General features: G+C 36.9%; 1 protein-coding gene across 1 annotated transcript; it reads left to right on the top strand.

Annotated features, from left to right (window-relative positions):
* Positions 1 to 10,658: 10,658 nt before the first annotated feature.
* Positions 10,659 to 13,286, top strand: LOC149191080 (uncharacterized). Its single transcript, XM_089410660.1, has 3 exons — positions 10,659 to 12,640; positions 12,812 to 12,910; positions 13,205 to 13,286. The coding sequence occupies exons 1-3, from the start codon at positions 10,659 to 10,661 to the stop codon at positions 13,284 to 13,286; spliced, it is 2,163 nt and encodes a 720-aa protein (XP_089266786.1).
* The last annotated feature ends 1,111 nt before the right edge of the window (positions 13,287 to 14,397 follow it).

The following is a 14,397-nucleotide window of genomic DNA, read 5'->3' as shown; positions in this document are numbered from 1 at the left end:
GATATTGAATTTTCAAAAGTAATATATAAGATAGTATTACGTATGAAATCTTATAATGTGTGTTGGCATTAAAGAAAAACACAACTTCTCATGAAATATTATCAACGGTTCCATTAACAACGTTTCTAGGCTCCATTAACAACGTTTCTATTGTATGCTAGAGGTGATGGATTTTTTAATAAGGTTCTATTCAAAGCACAATTAAGAGTGTTAAAGATATATGGAGATGCAAAATCAAGAACGTTAAAGATATATGGAAATGCAATATGAATTTTATAACGTTATATGGTTATATTTAAATATATTTATTATTGAGTGAAGAAATTTATTTTACAACTAGGTATAAGGGAATCTGTAATTTTGTCTATATTCAATCTCTAGTTTACATGTGCCTACATGTGCTTCTTTTAAAATAAAAATATTTTTTTTAACAAGAAAAAAAGAAAAAGAAAATTAAATGTACATACTTGATTAGTTTTAATTAAAAGCCTTATAAACTATTAATAATTTCACTTACACTCAGAAAAAGTGGTAAAAAATGTCACTCTCACTCTTAACCATAAATAAAATATTTCTATGTCCATATCAAATGACATAATCTTATATCAACTTTATAGAAAAATTTAGTATAAATTAAAAATAATAAAATCTTGTATTTTAAATTTTTAATAAGAGTAAGTTGTATAATTTTTGTACTTAAAAAAAAATCAGTACATGACTTAAATACATTATTAAAATATGCATGTTGACTCATTTATTTCAATATTAACTTCATACATATGAGATTTACATATGAAAAGAAAGTAAAATAAAATATTTAAATATTTAAAGAGAAGAATTAATTAAAGACAAAGCAAAATTGATCACTTCATAGTAAAATAATAAAGAGATATGTAATTCATTTCATTTTTAATATGAAAACAATATGTAGTATTTTAAAAATATTATTAATAATCAAAATTCAATGCAAGCAACAAATAAAATGTTTTAATATGAAAGGTTAAGTAATATTGAAGTGCATTTAATAATATATTAATAAAAAAAAAATTAAATATATATAAGATAGTTCATAAATAAAATATTTCAAGTAAAAATATTTAAATGTCAATATTATATATGATTAAAAAAACCATATATACATTATATAAAGTAGAAATGTGTTGAAATTGCAAGTTTGGGCCATTCAAAACACACACACACATACACACACACACACACACATATATATATATATGTTTCAACTGAAATATTTAAATGTCAATATTATATATGATTAAAAAAACCATATATACATTATATAAAGCATAGATGTGTTGAAATTTCAAGTTTGGGCCATTCAAAACTGATATATATATATATATATATATATATATATATATATATATATATATATATATATAGCTTTCAGAGGGATGAAATTTGTCAGAGGTGCAAAATAAGTTTGCACCTCAAGAGGTTTGATCCCTTTTGGTTCTTGCTAGATTTGTGGTTAAGATGGATCTATACTGTAACTATTTGCAATGGGACATTAATAATACAACTAGAAATATAAATCATCATCATAAATAAAAAAAATGCATTACTTGAGAATTACAAATAGATAAAGAAAACAACATAACTCTATGTAGTATTCATAATAGACACATAATCTAAGCTTTAGAAAAAGGGGATGAAATATTCATTCATTGATTCATTTTTTGATACTTCAATAGGGTTCCACAACATCATAGAAGATTGATTTACATCTCAACAACATCTACAACCATCAACACTTAACCTTCACATAAGCTAGTGTTATCACTAAATATGATCCTTACACAAATGTGAAACCCTTTTATCCTATCAACAATAGAGTTTTATAAAATGATGGTGTCTAAAGTTAACCCTGTCAAATTTGTTATAAAATAATAGGGGTGACGATGCCATTCCATTACCTAGGTTAACTCTTTAGTTATGATCCTTAACTTCGAATTGTTCTTAGCCAACTTCCATCATGCTTGTTTATCCGTGAATGTGTCCTTTACACTACTCTTGATCCTATACTATGGGGCCTTCTTTTCCATCCATGTTTTAACAACTTTGTCAAAAACAAAGGGTCCAATAAGCCCAACGAGAATAATTGGATCACCATTGAGTCAACCCCTCTATTCCCCTTGCCCTTCAAATGAAGGGTCCAACTCAGGGATGATCTGTAAATATTTGCCACAATTTCATAAACTTTCTCATTCTTCACACCACTTTCCAAAAATGATAGAATCTTTGGAAATAATACATGGGCCTTGTCACTGTCTAGTTCTACAGGATGAGTCTACACAAGCAATTTTCATTTCAAGTATGCAAAGAATCTAGTTGTTGTATAAATAAATAGATAGATTGTGTTGCATGAAAAAATTATCTCACATATTTATTCCCCTTCTATGCATCCTTATGGTGTGCATCCAATTCATCATCCACATCTTGAGTTTCTTGAAACATAGTCTATTATTCTAGATGATTAGCAATGGTCTAAGCGTTTGCATTCATTTGCCTAATTTTTTCTTATAGATTCTCAATAGACTTGTTTCTTTACTCTACCAAGCTCATCCAATATTTAACAATAATGAATACCTACTCAATTTATTCCATAGCTTAGTGTAGTTGATTTCATACAATATTAACTTCTTCAACTAGGGGACACTTTACCCATTAATTATTGGTGTTGACTACATTGGGCTTAAGAATTATGGAACTAATTATGTAATTCACTACTCTATTTATGTAGTAACCTCCATGAAATGAAAATAACATAAAGGCGCTTAACAGGTTGGAATTCTATAATTTCCATTGGTACTTTGATTTGCTTCCCATAGCTCAAGCCATGTGTCTTATAGGTGTACCCAAATAGCTTCAATTGCATAATGGGATTGTTATTGATCGTGCTTCCTAATATCACGATCCTTGGCCATTTTTACAAGATATGCCTATAATTGTTGATGGGTAGCTTGTAGTTATTCATGCCCATTTTACTTTTAGTAAGGTGCTACTCTACCTCATCCAAAGGGATACTAATAACACATATTAAGTTAAAAGTGGACAATTGTTACACCATAGAATACTAAGTAGCATGGCGCATAAATGGTCACCAATTTAATGATTTCTTATTGGAAGGCAAAGGATCTGATTTAGATGGAATTTAAACTTCCAACTTTGCATGCTTGTTTAATAATTGAAGCACCCTCAGGATGCACTCTTAGGTAGCTTCATCTAAGAAGGAGGCCACATCAATATGTTCCTAAATTATGCACAAAAATAAATCAACAATGAATATGGTCATGCATAAGTTTTTTTAGTACACCATGGTGGAGAGGGTATTGATCAAAGAATGTCGTGGTATGTTGCTAGGTATATCCTCTTGTAGCTCTTCATTATTAATCTCCTCAATATGAACATCCTCTAGTGTCCTATTCTCACCTGACCAATACCATGTGCAATCGCGATGGTTCAACATCACTTCCAATGGAACCTAAAATGACTCCAACCCTATCTATGACATTTTCTACCATCCCTTCTATTCCTTACTAGATTATCACTACACTTGAATCTATGAACCTATATTGGGTGTGTTGTTGTTCACATGTAGAAGAAGCGGTTGTAATTTGTGATCCTTCATTCTTAATAAGGACTCTAGTAGTATTCAAAATATATTCTTGATGATAATTCCCTATATCAATAATTGGCATATAGTTATGGGTATTTTCATGTTTGTGGTACACAAGTAAAGTCTCCTCTAAAGTATCCAACCAATTCTTATTTCAATAATTTGCAATTTCTTGAGAAAAGGAATCTACACAACTAGTTGTTAAGATGACCCTTCATATGTTGCAACTAGAACTGATTTTGACACAAGTTGAGTAGGTCAATTAGAGAGGGATGATGGAAATTGCATTAATGGAGATAAAATTCTTTCTTATTTGCATATTTTTTTTCTTCTGAAATTGGTTACATGGCTCCAACATTCCTTGAAATTCTTCCCTTGAAAATGTAGCTAAAACAATGTTAGGTTGCATTAACATAGTTGGTAATGTTGGGTGATGCAAGGGAAAGCTCGATGCATTAGAAAGCTCAAAATTAGAATCCTAGATGATATCAACCTCCTTTGTCTTCCTCTTCCTCTCATCTATGTCACTACCTACTAAGTTTGAGGACTGCAAAGGGGCTAAAAATAATTTGGAAATATATATGTAAAATTGGTCATTGCATATGAATTTTTTATTCCTAACCATTGTTGGCACCAAATTAGGAACAAGTTTTGGAGAAATATGCAAGAGAATGTGCCACATAGTGAAGAATTGGTCTACACAAGGCATCCTATGTGTGTAATGTTTTGCACTATGCACATACCCAATGTCAATAATCTTGTGTATAACACCCCAACCATTTTGTAATGCAACATGAATTGCATTGCACACCCACTTTACATTGGGGAATCCATAAAATGTAATGAATTAATAGAGACTGGTTACTATTTTGTAATCGACCATTTTGATGGTAAGTGGGTTTGTGATTGTTAGTATTGTCTTAATTGTACTAATCTAAAAGGATGTATGAGGGAACATTTAAGTTCTTTTTTACATATATATAACTCAAGAAGTGCAATCTTTAAGATAAGGCCCATATTTGAATGTGTGAATTTGCTTCCTTAATTCAAGACAATGAAATATTAGCTTATTCTTATTTCTTAAATTCTCCATGTGAAATTAATGATTTCTATGGACAATTAGTGGATGGTTTATGTGAATATGTAAATTCTTGAATATTTTTCAAGAATTCATGGAGTACATAATTTTCTTTGTTCCTATAAATTTAATAAGTTTCCTAGGTGAGACATTATTCATTTAAATAATATTGAATATGTTAATGCTCATGTTTTTTCTTGGTTAATTATTATGAACCTAAATTCTAAAACACTACAATAACAATTGGTTCCTTTGCTAGGATTGAATAATTAGGTTCTTCATGAAAGAATCAGGACATGATGTGGAAGCCATTAAGAAAAGAGTAGAGCACTCTATCTTAGAGAAACAAGAAGATTTTGCACAATAGGAAACTAAGAATTTATAGGTAAAACTAGAAATATGGAAGAAAAGGTACATTTACTCAAATCTACATGGAATTTTCTTTATTTATTTTCCATGTCTATTGCATGACTGGATGAAGACAACAACATAAACTAATAGTGTATAGAGTTCAAGTACTCGTGGTCTAGCACCATGAAGCCGCAACTAGGTTGAAAACCCTACAATATCAATTGACTTATGCTTTGAAATAATTAAAGAGGTATATGTGGTAGAATTTTTCATTGAATGTAGTGAATCATCATTCTCCTCCCTATAAACATCCTCCAATTTCCTTATATCATCTCATGAAAGCCATGGGGAATCCAAGGTTTATTAACACTAGTTCCAATTGAACCTAAAATGCCTCCAACCATATCTATGATTTTTCCACCGTCCCTTATATAATATACTAGGTTTTAGCTACACATGAATCTATGAAACTATATTTATTGTGTTGTTATTGCTCACATGGAGAAGAAGGGGTTGTTTGCATTCCTTGATTCTAAATAAGTACTCTAAGGATATTCAAAATAGATCCTTGATGACAATTCATGAGATCAATAATTGGCATATGGGTGTGGTTCTTCTCAAATGTATGATACACATGTATGGTACTCTTTATAGTAGCCAACCCATTCTTGTTTCAATAATTTGCAACTCTAGAAAAAGGAATCTACACAACGTGTTGTTATGATGACCCAACATATGATGCAAGTAAAATTGATTTTGATACAAGTTGAGTAGGTTCATCAAAGAGGGATGGTGGACATTGGATTAATGGAGAAAAAACTTTGTTTTGTTGGCATATTTTCCTTTAATAAGCTTTGTTACATGGCTCAAGTAGTGCTTGAAATCCTTCCCTTTAAAAGGCGGCTAAATCAAGGATAGGTCGTGTTAACATAGTTGGTAATGTTGGGGGCTGCAAGGGCTAGCTTGATGTCATAGAAAGATAAAAATCATAATCCTAGATGATCAAAACCTCCTACCTCTTGTTTTATCTCTTGGATATGTCACTATCCATTGAAACTAACAACCGAAAGGGGGCTTAAAAACATTTTTAATATATATGTAATATTTCTTAGTGTCGATGAACTTTTTATTCTTAACCATTGTTGTCACCTGAGTAGGTACAAGTTTTGGAGTAACGTGCAAGAGAATGTGCTAGACACTAATGAAGTGGTATACATAAGTCATGCTATGAGTGTAATTTTTTCTCTCGGGCACATACACAATGTGCATAAAATTTTGCATCACGTCCCAACTATTTCCTAATGCACCATGAATTGTATTAGAAAACCACTTTCTACTAAGGAATCCATCAATCGACTAATTTGATCCAACACATGAACAAGAAATACTCTATTTGTGAATGGTGGTGCAGGAGCTATGGCGCTTCATCCACCTGGATAACGGGATTTCGACCTCAGCAGTGAAGAGTTTTCTGCAGCGGGGGTTTTTTCAATCAAAACTACGGGTCTTTCCACACAAACCTCGCTTGCTGCATCCACTGTATCTTCGTCGCAATAGCCGGGCACATACCAGTCGGAAGGCGTAGGGAATCTTCTTCTCTGGGTGACCAGCATCTCGAGCCTGGAGTGTTTTTGGTTTGTTACAAGCGACGACAGTCCAAAGTAAATCACTACAGTCACAGTTTTCCGTTATAACATCCCGTTTTTTAACCCCAAGATTAGGGTAAAGGCCGTGTCTCTTTAACCGTTTTGCTGTCGTTTTCCTCGAATCGGTCTCCCAAACTATGGTTAATCCCAAGGAGTTGGTGGACCTGGACCCGGATCTAGAAGACATTCTCTCAATGTGGGGTATGGAACCGTCAGAACAGAATGTGAAAAAATATTTTGGGGCTTTTAAACTGTCGAGGTCTGAGTCCTGCGCTCAGCAAGATAAACCAGCTTTTTTGCATAAAAGTAAAGACCATGGCAGAGAAGTCACTAGAATACAAAATCAGGTTTCCCACTCCCAAGTGACAAAGGAAGACCCGGTTGACGGCCCGGCAGGAGGGCTTGGCACGACTAGGGTCTCCGGTGGAATTCCTTCGCTATCCAGGGCTCCCCTGCAAAAAGACGCTCCCCTGCCAAATGGGAACTTTGTAGGAAGTTCCGACGGCCTTTCCGTCAGTATATCAGGAGAAAGAGGCGGTCTCGAGGGTGCGGGGGTTGGCCATCTCTCCTCAGAGACTATAGACCCTGTTTTCTCGCACCATGTCCAGAATCAACCAGAGGAAGACGCGCGTGGGGGGCCGGTTCAGGAGGAACCTGAGTGGTTAGACGGCAGTGGGGAAACCAGGGTTTTTGCGGAAGGTATAAGGAATAAAGGGGGAAAAAGAAAACCTCATATGCATATTGGATCTCAGGAGATTATAGGGAACATGGTCCTAGGCATGGAGGTATCCATAGAAGAATCCCTAGCTATTGCTGAATGCACACTTGTTGGAAGAGTTAGAGGAAAGAAATTCTCGTCGGAATTTCTTCATTCATGGGGAGAAAACTGTTTTGTCTCAGATAGACCCCTCCATTTCGAGGCACAATGTCTAGCGAAAGGTTGGTTCAAGTTCAGTTTTGAGGACAAGGAGTCGGCAGATTGGGTTCTTGAAAGGAACTGGGCCATTGGGCACATCCCGGTTCTGTTAAAGAGATGGAACCCTCTTTTTGATGCTATCAAAGAGAGGACTGATGAGTTCCCGGTTTGGGTGAGAGCTCCGGGTCTTCCCTCATTCCTTTGGACAGAGTCGGTGTTCAAAACCATAGGGAACAGGTTGGGATCATTCCTTGAAGCAGATATGTCCTTCTTGGAGACAAAAAACAGAGCTATGGCGCGCATCTTGGTAAGTTTAAATCCGAGCAGAGGTCTGGCCCAAAAAATCAATTTACAGTATAAAGATTATGTGTTCGAGCAGTTGCTGGATTATGAGCACCTGCCGTTTAGGTGCCATCGCTGTCATGATCACGGGCACCTTGCAAGGGATTGTCCAATGTTTAAAAGAGGGAGGCGCTTTCGGAGGAATCCAGTCTTCAAAGCACCAGCATACGATCCACCTCAAGCGCCTCAGGAGAATGAAGATATAGTAAAGCAGTCATCAGATGCATTGGAGACTGAGGAACACCTAAAAGAGCAAGTATCCGAAGACCCCCATGTTGAAAAAGCGTCACAACCTTCTGTAATGCAACCGGTGGATGCAGAGGAGGAGAATGCAAAAGGGGCGCTCGCAGACGAAAGGCCATCCAGTGCCCCGGAAACTGGTATGCGCATTGGCCACTTTCTTTCTCCTTTAAAAAATCCTGAACATGTTTCTGTATCATTACATGGCTCGCCCTCACTATCTCCCTCTCATATAAATGTTATAAACGAAATCATGGGAAATGCAAAGACTTCTCCAAATGTAGACCCTATATCGGCTGTCATGCCGTCCCTGGAGCTGAATTCTGATGATATGTGGCCCCCTCTTGCCTCCCTTGTCCCACACACCCCATGCCCTTACAATCTTAGATCTATGGGAGGGAAGTCCGGTCAATCGAATGCAATAGGTGGTCTAGGTCAGTTTTCTTCTCAGAGTTATGTTAAAAACAAGAGAGGACGGAAGTCAGACCTTTCCAAGGCAAAGCTTAAAGCCAAACTGGATGTCGCAGACGGGAAACAATTCTCAATCCCCGGGGTTCTTAGAGCAGCTCAACCCCCTGTCTCTGTTACAAAATGATCTTATCATCATGGAATTGCAGAGGTTTGGCCAGTAAACCTAAAAAACTGGCCTTAAAAGACAGGTTTCTAAATTCAAAAGTGGACATTCTATTTCTGCAAGAAACCTTGGGGAAGGCTAATGAAGTAGAATCATTGTTAAAGGCTCTTCTGCCAGGCTGGTCTTTTTCTGCAATTGACTCCTCAGGACACTCGGGGGGTCTTGCAATTGGGTGTAGGGACAGTCGCATTAAGGTCATAAATCAATGGGGGATGAAGCAAGTTATGGGCATGGAGGTGATGTCCCCTGATTTCATCAATCCCATTTCTATTATAAACATATATGGCCCATGTCAAGGAAGGGAGACTTTTTGGGAAGAATTGATGTCAAAACCTCTGATGAAGTTCCCCTTGACAATTGTGGGGGGTGATCTAAATTTCTCCATTGGCAGAGCTGAAGCATGGGGTCCTTCAGCTAGGGAAGACCCTCTGTCAGATTTCTTTCTTAATCTTCTTTTAGAAAAGAATCTTATTGACCCTACCCCGGTCAATCTTAAGCCTACATGGAGGAACAGAAGAGCTGGGGAGGACCGGATCGCCAAAAGATTAGATCGTTTTCTGATATCAGAGGATTTAATCTCAAAAGCCCCTTTATTCAGGCAGTGGGTTGAGGAAACTGGCAACTCAGACCATTTCCCTATTTTCCTTGATCTCTCTTGCCCCCCTCCAAAACCTCCCTCCCCCTTTAAATTCAATCCTTCTTGGCTTCAAGAACCATCATTCATCAACCTTTTCAAGGAAACGTGGCACCATCCTGAAAGAAATTCAAGAGAGAACAAGAGTTTCCTGTTTATGGAGAATCTCAAAAATCTGAAAAAAGCAACAATAATATGGGCAAAGAACAGAAAATTAAAACAGAATGAAGAATTGGTTGGAATTAGGGAGGAGCTGAAGTTGTTGGAGAATCCTGAGGAAGAGGGATACTACTCTCAGGCCTCAAAGGACAGAATTCTTCACCTGGAAAAGCTTCAAAACAAAATCCTCTTGGACAAGGAAGAAGAATGGAGGCTTAAGAGTAGGGCAATCTGGCTGAAATCAGGGGATGAAAATACCAGATTTTTTCATAATTTTGCCAAAGGAAGAAAATCTGCAAATACTATTTGGAGACTTAAAGATGAAGAAGGCAGGGAGGTAAGGTCCTTCTCAGAACTCTCTGGTTTAGGAGTGAGGCACTTCCAGGACATTTTCTCAGACCCTGGAGAGGCTACCATAGCAGAAGTTATAAGAACAGCTCAATGTTTTCCCAGGTTTGTTGGAGAGGATGAAGCAGAAGAGTTATCAACCCCGGTGTCTAAGGAGGAGGTTGAAGCTGCTATGAAGTGCATGGCCAAAGATAAAAGTCCAGGTCCCGATGGATGGACTATTGAACTTTTTCTTACTTTTTTCGACTTAATTGGTTCGGAAATTACTGATGTTGTAGAAGAATCTAGACAGAAAGGAGAAATTTATAGACCTTTCAATTCTACTTTTATAGCCTTGATTCCGAAGAAGGATGATCCGGAGAGTTTTGAAGACTTCAGGCCAATTTCCCTGTGTAATTGCATTTACAAGATCATTGCAAAGGTAATAGCTATCCGAATTGTTCCCATTCTCTCAAGGAATATATCAATGGAACAATTCGGTTTTTTGGATGGAAGACAAATTCACGAAGCCATTGGAGTTGCACAGGAGGTAATTCACAGTGTAAATCAAAAGAAGAAGAAGGGAGCTGTTCTTAAAATAGACCTTTCCAAAGCTTATGATCGAATAAGCTAGCTCTATCTCCGGATGCTGCTCACCCACCTGGGCTTCAATTACTCTTTTATTAGCTGGATTATGGGCTGTATCTCAAATGTTAGCTTTGCGGTTTTGATAAACGGAGCTGCCTCCCCCTTCTTCAACAGTCAAAGAGGTCTCAGGCAAGGCTGCCCTTTATCCCCCCTCTTGTTTCTCCTTGTGGCAGAAGGGCTAAGCAGACTGATTCATAAAGCAAGAAGAGAGGAGAAGGTAAAAGGTATTGAGGTAGCAATAAATCTATTCATAACTCATCTGCTTTTTGTCGATGACATCTTGATTTTCTCCAATGGTTCCCTCAATGAACTTAAGGAGTTTAAATGTATTTTTGATCTTTTCTTGAAAGCCACAGGAATGCAGATAAACTCTAGAAAATCACAAGCCTGTGTGGCAGCTTTTAACAGAAGAGAAAGATCTTTGATGGAAAATCTCTTTCCTTTTCAACTCCAGCCTCTGGACTCTCCTTTCAAATATCTGGGTTTTTGGCTGAAGCCGGCAGCTTATAAAAAAGAGGATTGGAATTGGCTCATAGCAAAGATTGAAGCCAGGATTTCCCAATGGAGCTTCAAGTGGCTCTCAAGAGCTGGCAGATTGACTTTAATTAAATCTGTCTTGCTTGCCATTCCCGTATATTGGGCAGCCTTAACTTGGATTCCCAAAGGAGTAATGGAAAAAATCAGAAGAATTTGCTGTAGATTTCTCTGGGCAGGTTCAAAAGAATCCTCTGCACTTCCCTGGGTGGCATGGGACAAAGTGGCTAGACCAAAAGATTGGGGAGGCTGGGGAATAAAAAGGCTGCCTGAATTCAGCCTTTCTCTAGCAGCCAAATCAGGATGGAGACTTGTCACTATGGAGAATCTCTGGACAAAGGTGGTAAAAAGGAAGTACATTGATCCAACTCCCTTAGATGAATGGATTCGAAGCCAAGACAAGCAAGTAAAGAATACCTCAGTCATATGGAAGGCCACGGTGGTGGCTTTCACTGTGATTGAGCAAGGTTTGGCATGGAAAGTGGGAGATGGAAGGCAAATCAGAATTGGCAGAGACCCATGGGTTGGCTGTAATGAAGCCTATGCACTGTCACCTGGTCTACTCAGACATCTTGATAACAAAGGTATTTCAAATCTAAATCAGGTGGAGAAAGTTGGGCTTTCTACAATTTGGGGCCAAGCGTGGAAGAATGATGAAGACTTAGATTTAAATTTAAGGTGGAAGAACGAGTGGGCTTCCTACATCCAAGAACTGCATCGCACAAATGTTAGACTAAAAGATGAACCAGATCAACTAATATGGGCACAAGGCAAAATAGGAGATTACTCCCCAAAAGATGGTTATACCTTCTTAATGGCAAAGAAAGGATGGGGAGTCCCGGACTGGTGGGCGAAAAACATATGGGAATTAAAATGCCCAGCAAAGGCCAGGATCTTTTTATGGTGCATCCTAAAAAGAAAAGTCCCTACGTGGGACATTTTACAAGCCAGATATCTTGTTGGGCCTGGGAGGTATCCCTTATGCAAGTCAGAAGAGGAATCAATCAATCATCTCTTCTCAGTATGTACAGTCTCAAAAAAAATATGGGAGGAGGTAACCTGTCTTCTTAAGGTAAAAGCTCAGTGGGGTTCGGATCCTCTGGAAGAGTCTTGGAGGAAGTGGTGGAAATCCTATCCGGAGGGAAACATGAGGAATTTGCCCCTTATTTTCTTTTGGGGAGTCTGGCTAGCAAGAAATAAAGCTCTGTTTCAAGACAAGGACTCTCTCACAGCCACCATTGCCATAAGCTGTGTCGCCATCTACTCTGCCATCCCGCTCCCTGCATCCAAAGACACTCAAAAGAAACAAAAGCCTGTTTCTCTAATGGAGGGCATTCCTTGGGCATTCTTTGATGGAGCATCACAGAATAACAAAGCTGGGGCTGGCATATGCATTCACCTGAACCATGATCATATTCTAAAGGCTTCGGTAGGGCTAGGTTCTGGATCTAACAATTTGGCTGAGCTATCTGCTCTGCGCTTGCTTCTATGCTGGTTACTTCAAAGAAACATCCACACAATACAAATTTTTGGAGATTCTCATAATGTCATCAATTGGGTTAATGGAAATGCAACCTGTAGAAATCAGATCCTGAAGACTATTGTAGAAGAAATTATGTATTTAAAGACAACTTTTAACAGTTTATTTTTTTGCCATATCTACAGGCAGAAGAACATGGAAGCAGACCAGCTTTCAAAGGCCGGTCTACAGCAAGATATGGGCACTTGGTCAATAGCAGAATCCAGACAGGGGCAGATTCTTCTGTCTCATCAGGCTCCTTTTAATCCTCCTCTTTGATCGAGAATTCTTCACCTTTTTGGTAGCAGCTTCGCAGTTTAAAGAATTTTTGTAACACAGTTCTCAGTTTTGTTTTCTCCCGTTCTTGTATATATATAGTTAGTACTACAAACAGACAATTTTCCTCTCTGTTTTTATTTTCTCTGTTTTTACAATACGACTCTGTACATACAATTTCTGTTTGGGGTTGTTTTCCTTTTCAAAGGAGACCCCGGGTTCCGCAGTTCCGCTGGATTATGTTTTTATAATGTCCCCTGTAGGGAGAAGGTATTACTGGCTTATGCCAGCAAGTTACAGGATGGTCAACTCGCTGTAGCTGACAGAGCTAACGTTTCCGGTTAACTTTTTCAGGTGTCCATATCGCACTTTTGGGTGCATCAGGCGTGCAAAAGATTTAACAAATATGTAATCTTTTTAGATCAATAAAAAGATTTTGCTTTTTTCCACGGAAAAAAAAGGAATCCATCAATCATAATGAATTAATATATTATTGTTTATATTTTGTAATTGACCAAGCTATGGTTAGTATGTTTTTTTATAATTGTTAGTGTTTTCATTATTGCACTAATTTAAAAGGATGTATGATGAAATATGAGGTTCCTTTTTACATGTATAGAATTCAACAAGTGTGCTCTATAAGAAAAGGCCCATAGTTGACTCAACGAATTCGGTTCCTTGAATCAAGATAATGAATTATTAGCTTATTCTTATTTCTTAAATGATCCATGTTAAATGAATTCTTTCCATGGATTTTTAACGGATGGTTTATGCAAATGATTAATGTGAATGTGTAGATTCTTGAATATTTTCATGAATTCATGGAGTGCATAATATTTGTTCCTATAATTTTCATAAGTGTTCTAGATGAATCATGATACCCTATCCATTTAATGAATATTGAATATGTTTATGCTCATGAGGTATTTTTTCGTAAATTTTTTTGAACCTGGACTATAAAAAACTATAAAAATAGGTTCCTTTTCTAGGATATAAAAATTAGGTTCTTCATGAAAGGAGGAGATGACGTGGAATACATCAAGAAACCATTAGAGGACTAGATCTTAGAGGAAAAAGAAGAGTTTGCACGTCAGGAAACCAATAATTTATAGTTCAACCTAGAAAGATGGAAGCAAAGGTACATTTACCCAAATTTATATGGATTTTCCTATGTTTATTTTCCCTGTGTATTACATGAGTGGATAAAGAGAGTGAAATAACTTAACCTTTTCAAATGAGCTCAAGAACCACTCGTCTAGGACCAGGACACAACTACTAAGATGAAAAATATAAATAAGGTTAATTGACTTCTTCTTTGAAATAATTAGAGGGATATGACGTATATTTTTCCAATTAATGTAGTGAATATTTTGGTAATGCTAAAAGAAAGTTCGAAGTAGGCATGAGATGAAGATTTCTAGTTAATTGGATTACTATGTTATTTGTTCAGAATGGG

This window comes from Pinus tabuliformis, chromosome 3_1 (assembly GCF_031772625.1).
Source record: "Pinus tabuliformis cultivar Carrire ecotype Pingquan chromosome 3_1, CPIR1, whole genome shotgun sequence".
Classification (NCBI taxonomy): domain Eukaryota; kingdom Viridiplantae; phylum Streptophyta; class Pinopsida; order Pinales; family Pinaceae; genus Pinus; species Pinus tabuliformis.
This window is presented reverse-complemented; position numbering and strand designations above follow the sequence as displayed.

What these genes read in the sequence shown, in the direction of transcription:
- LOC149191080 (XM_089410660.1), top strand. Translation starts at nt 10,659, where the DNA reads ATGGGCTGTATCTCAAATGTTAGCTTTGCGGTTTTGATAAACGGAGCT. An exon ending in CTGCGCTTGCTTCTATGCTG is followed by an intron (nt 12,641 to 12,811) that starts GTTACTTCAAAG and finishes CCATATCTACAG; the next exon opens with GCAGAAGAACATGGAAGCAG. An exon ending in AGACAGGGGCAGATTCTTCT is followed by an intron (nt 12,911 to 13,204) that starts GTCTCATCAGGC and finishes TGTCCCCTGTAG; the next exon opens with GGAGAAGGTATTACTGGCTT.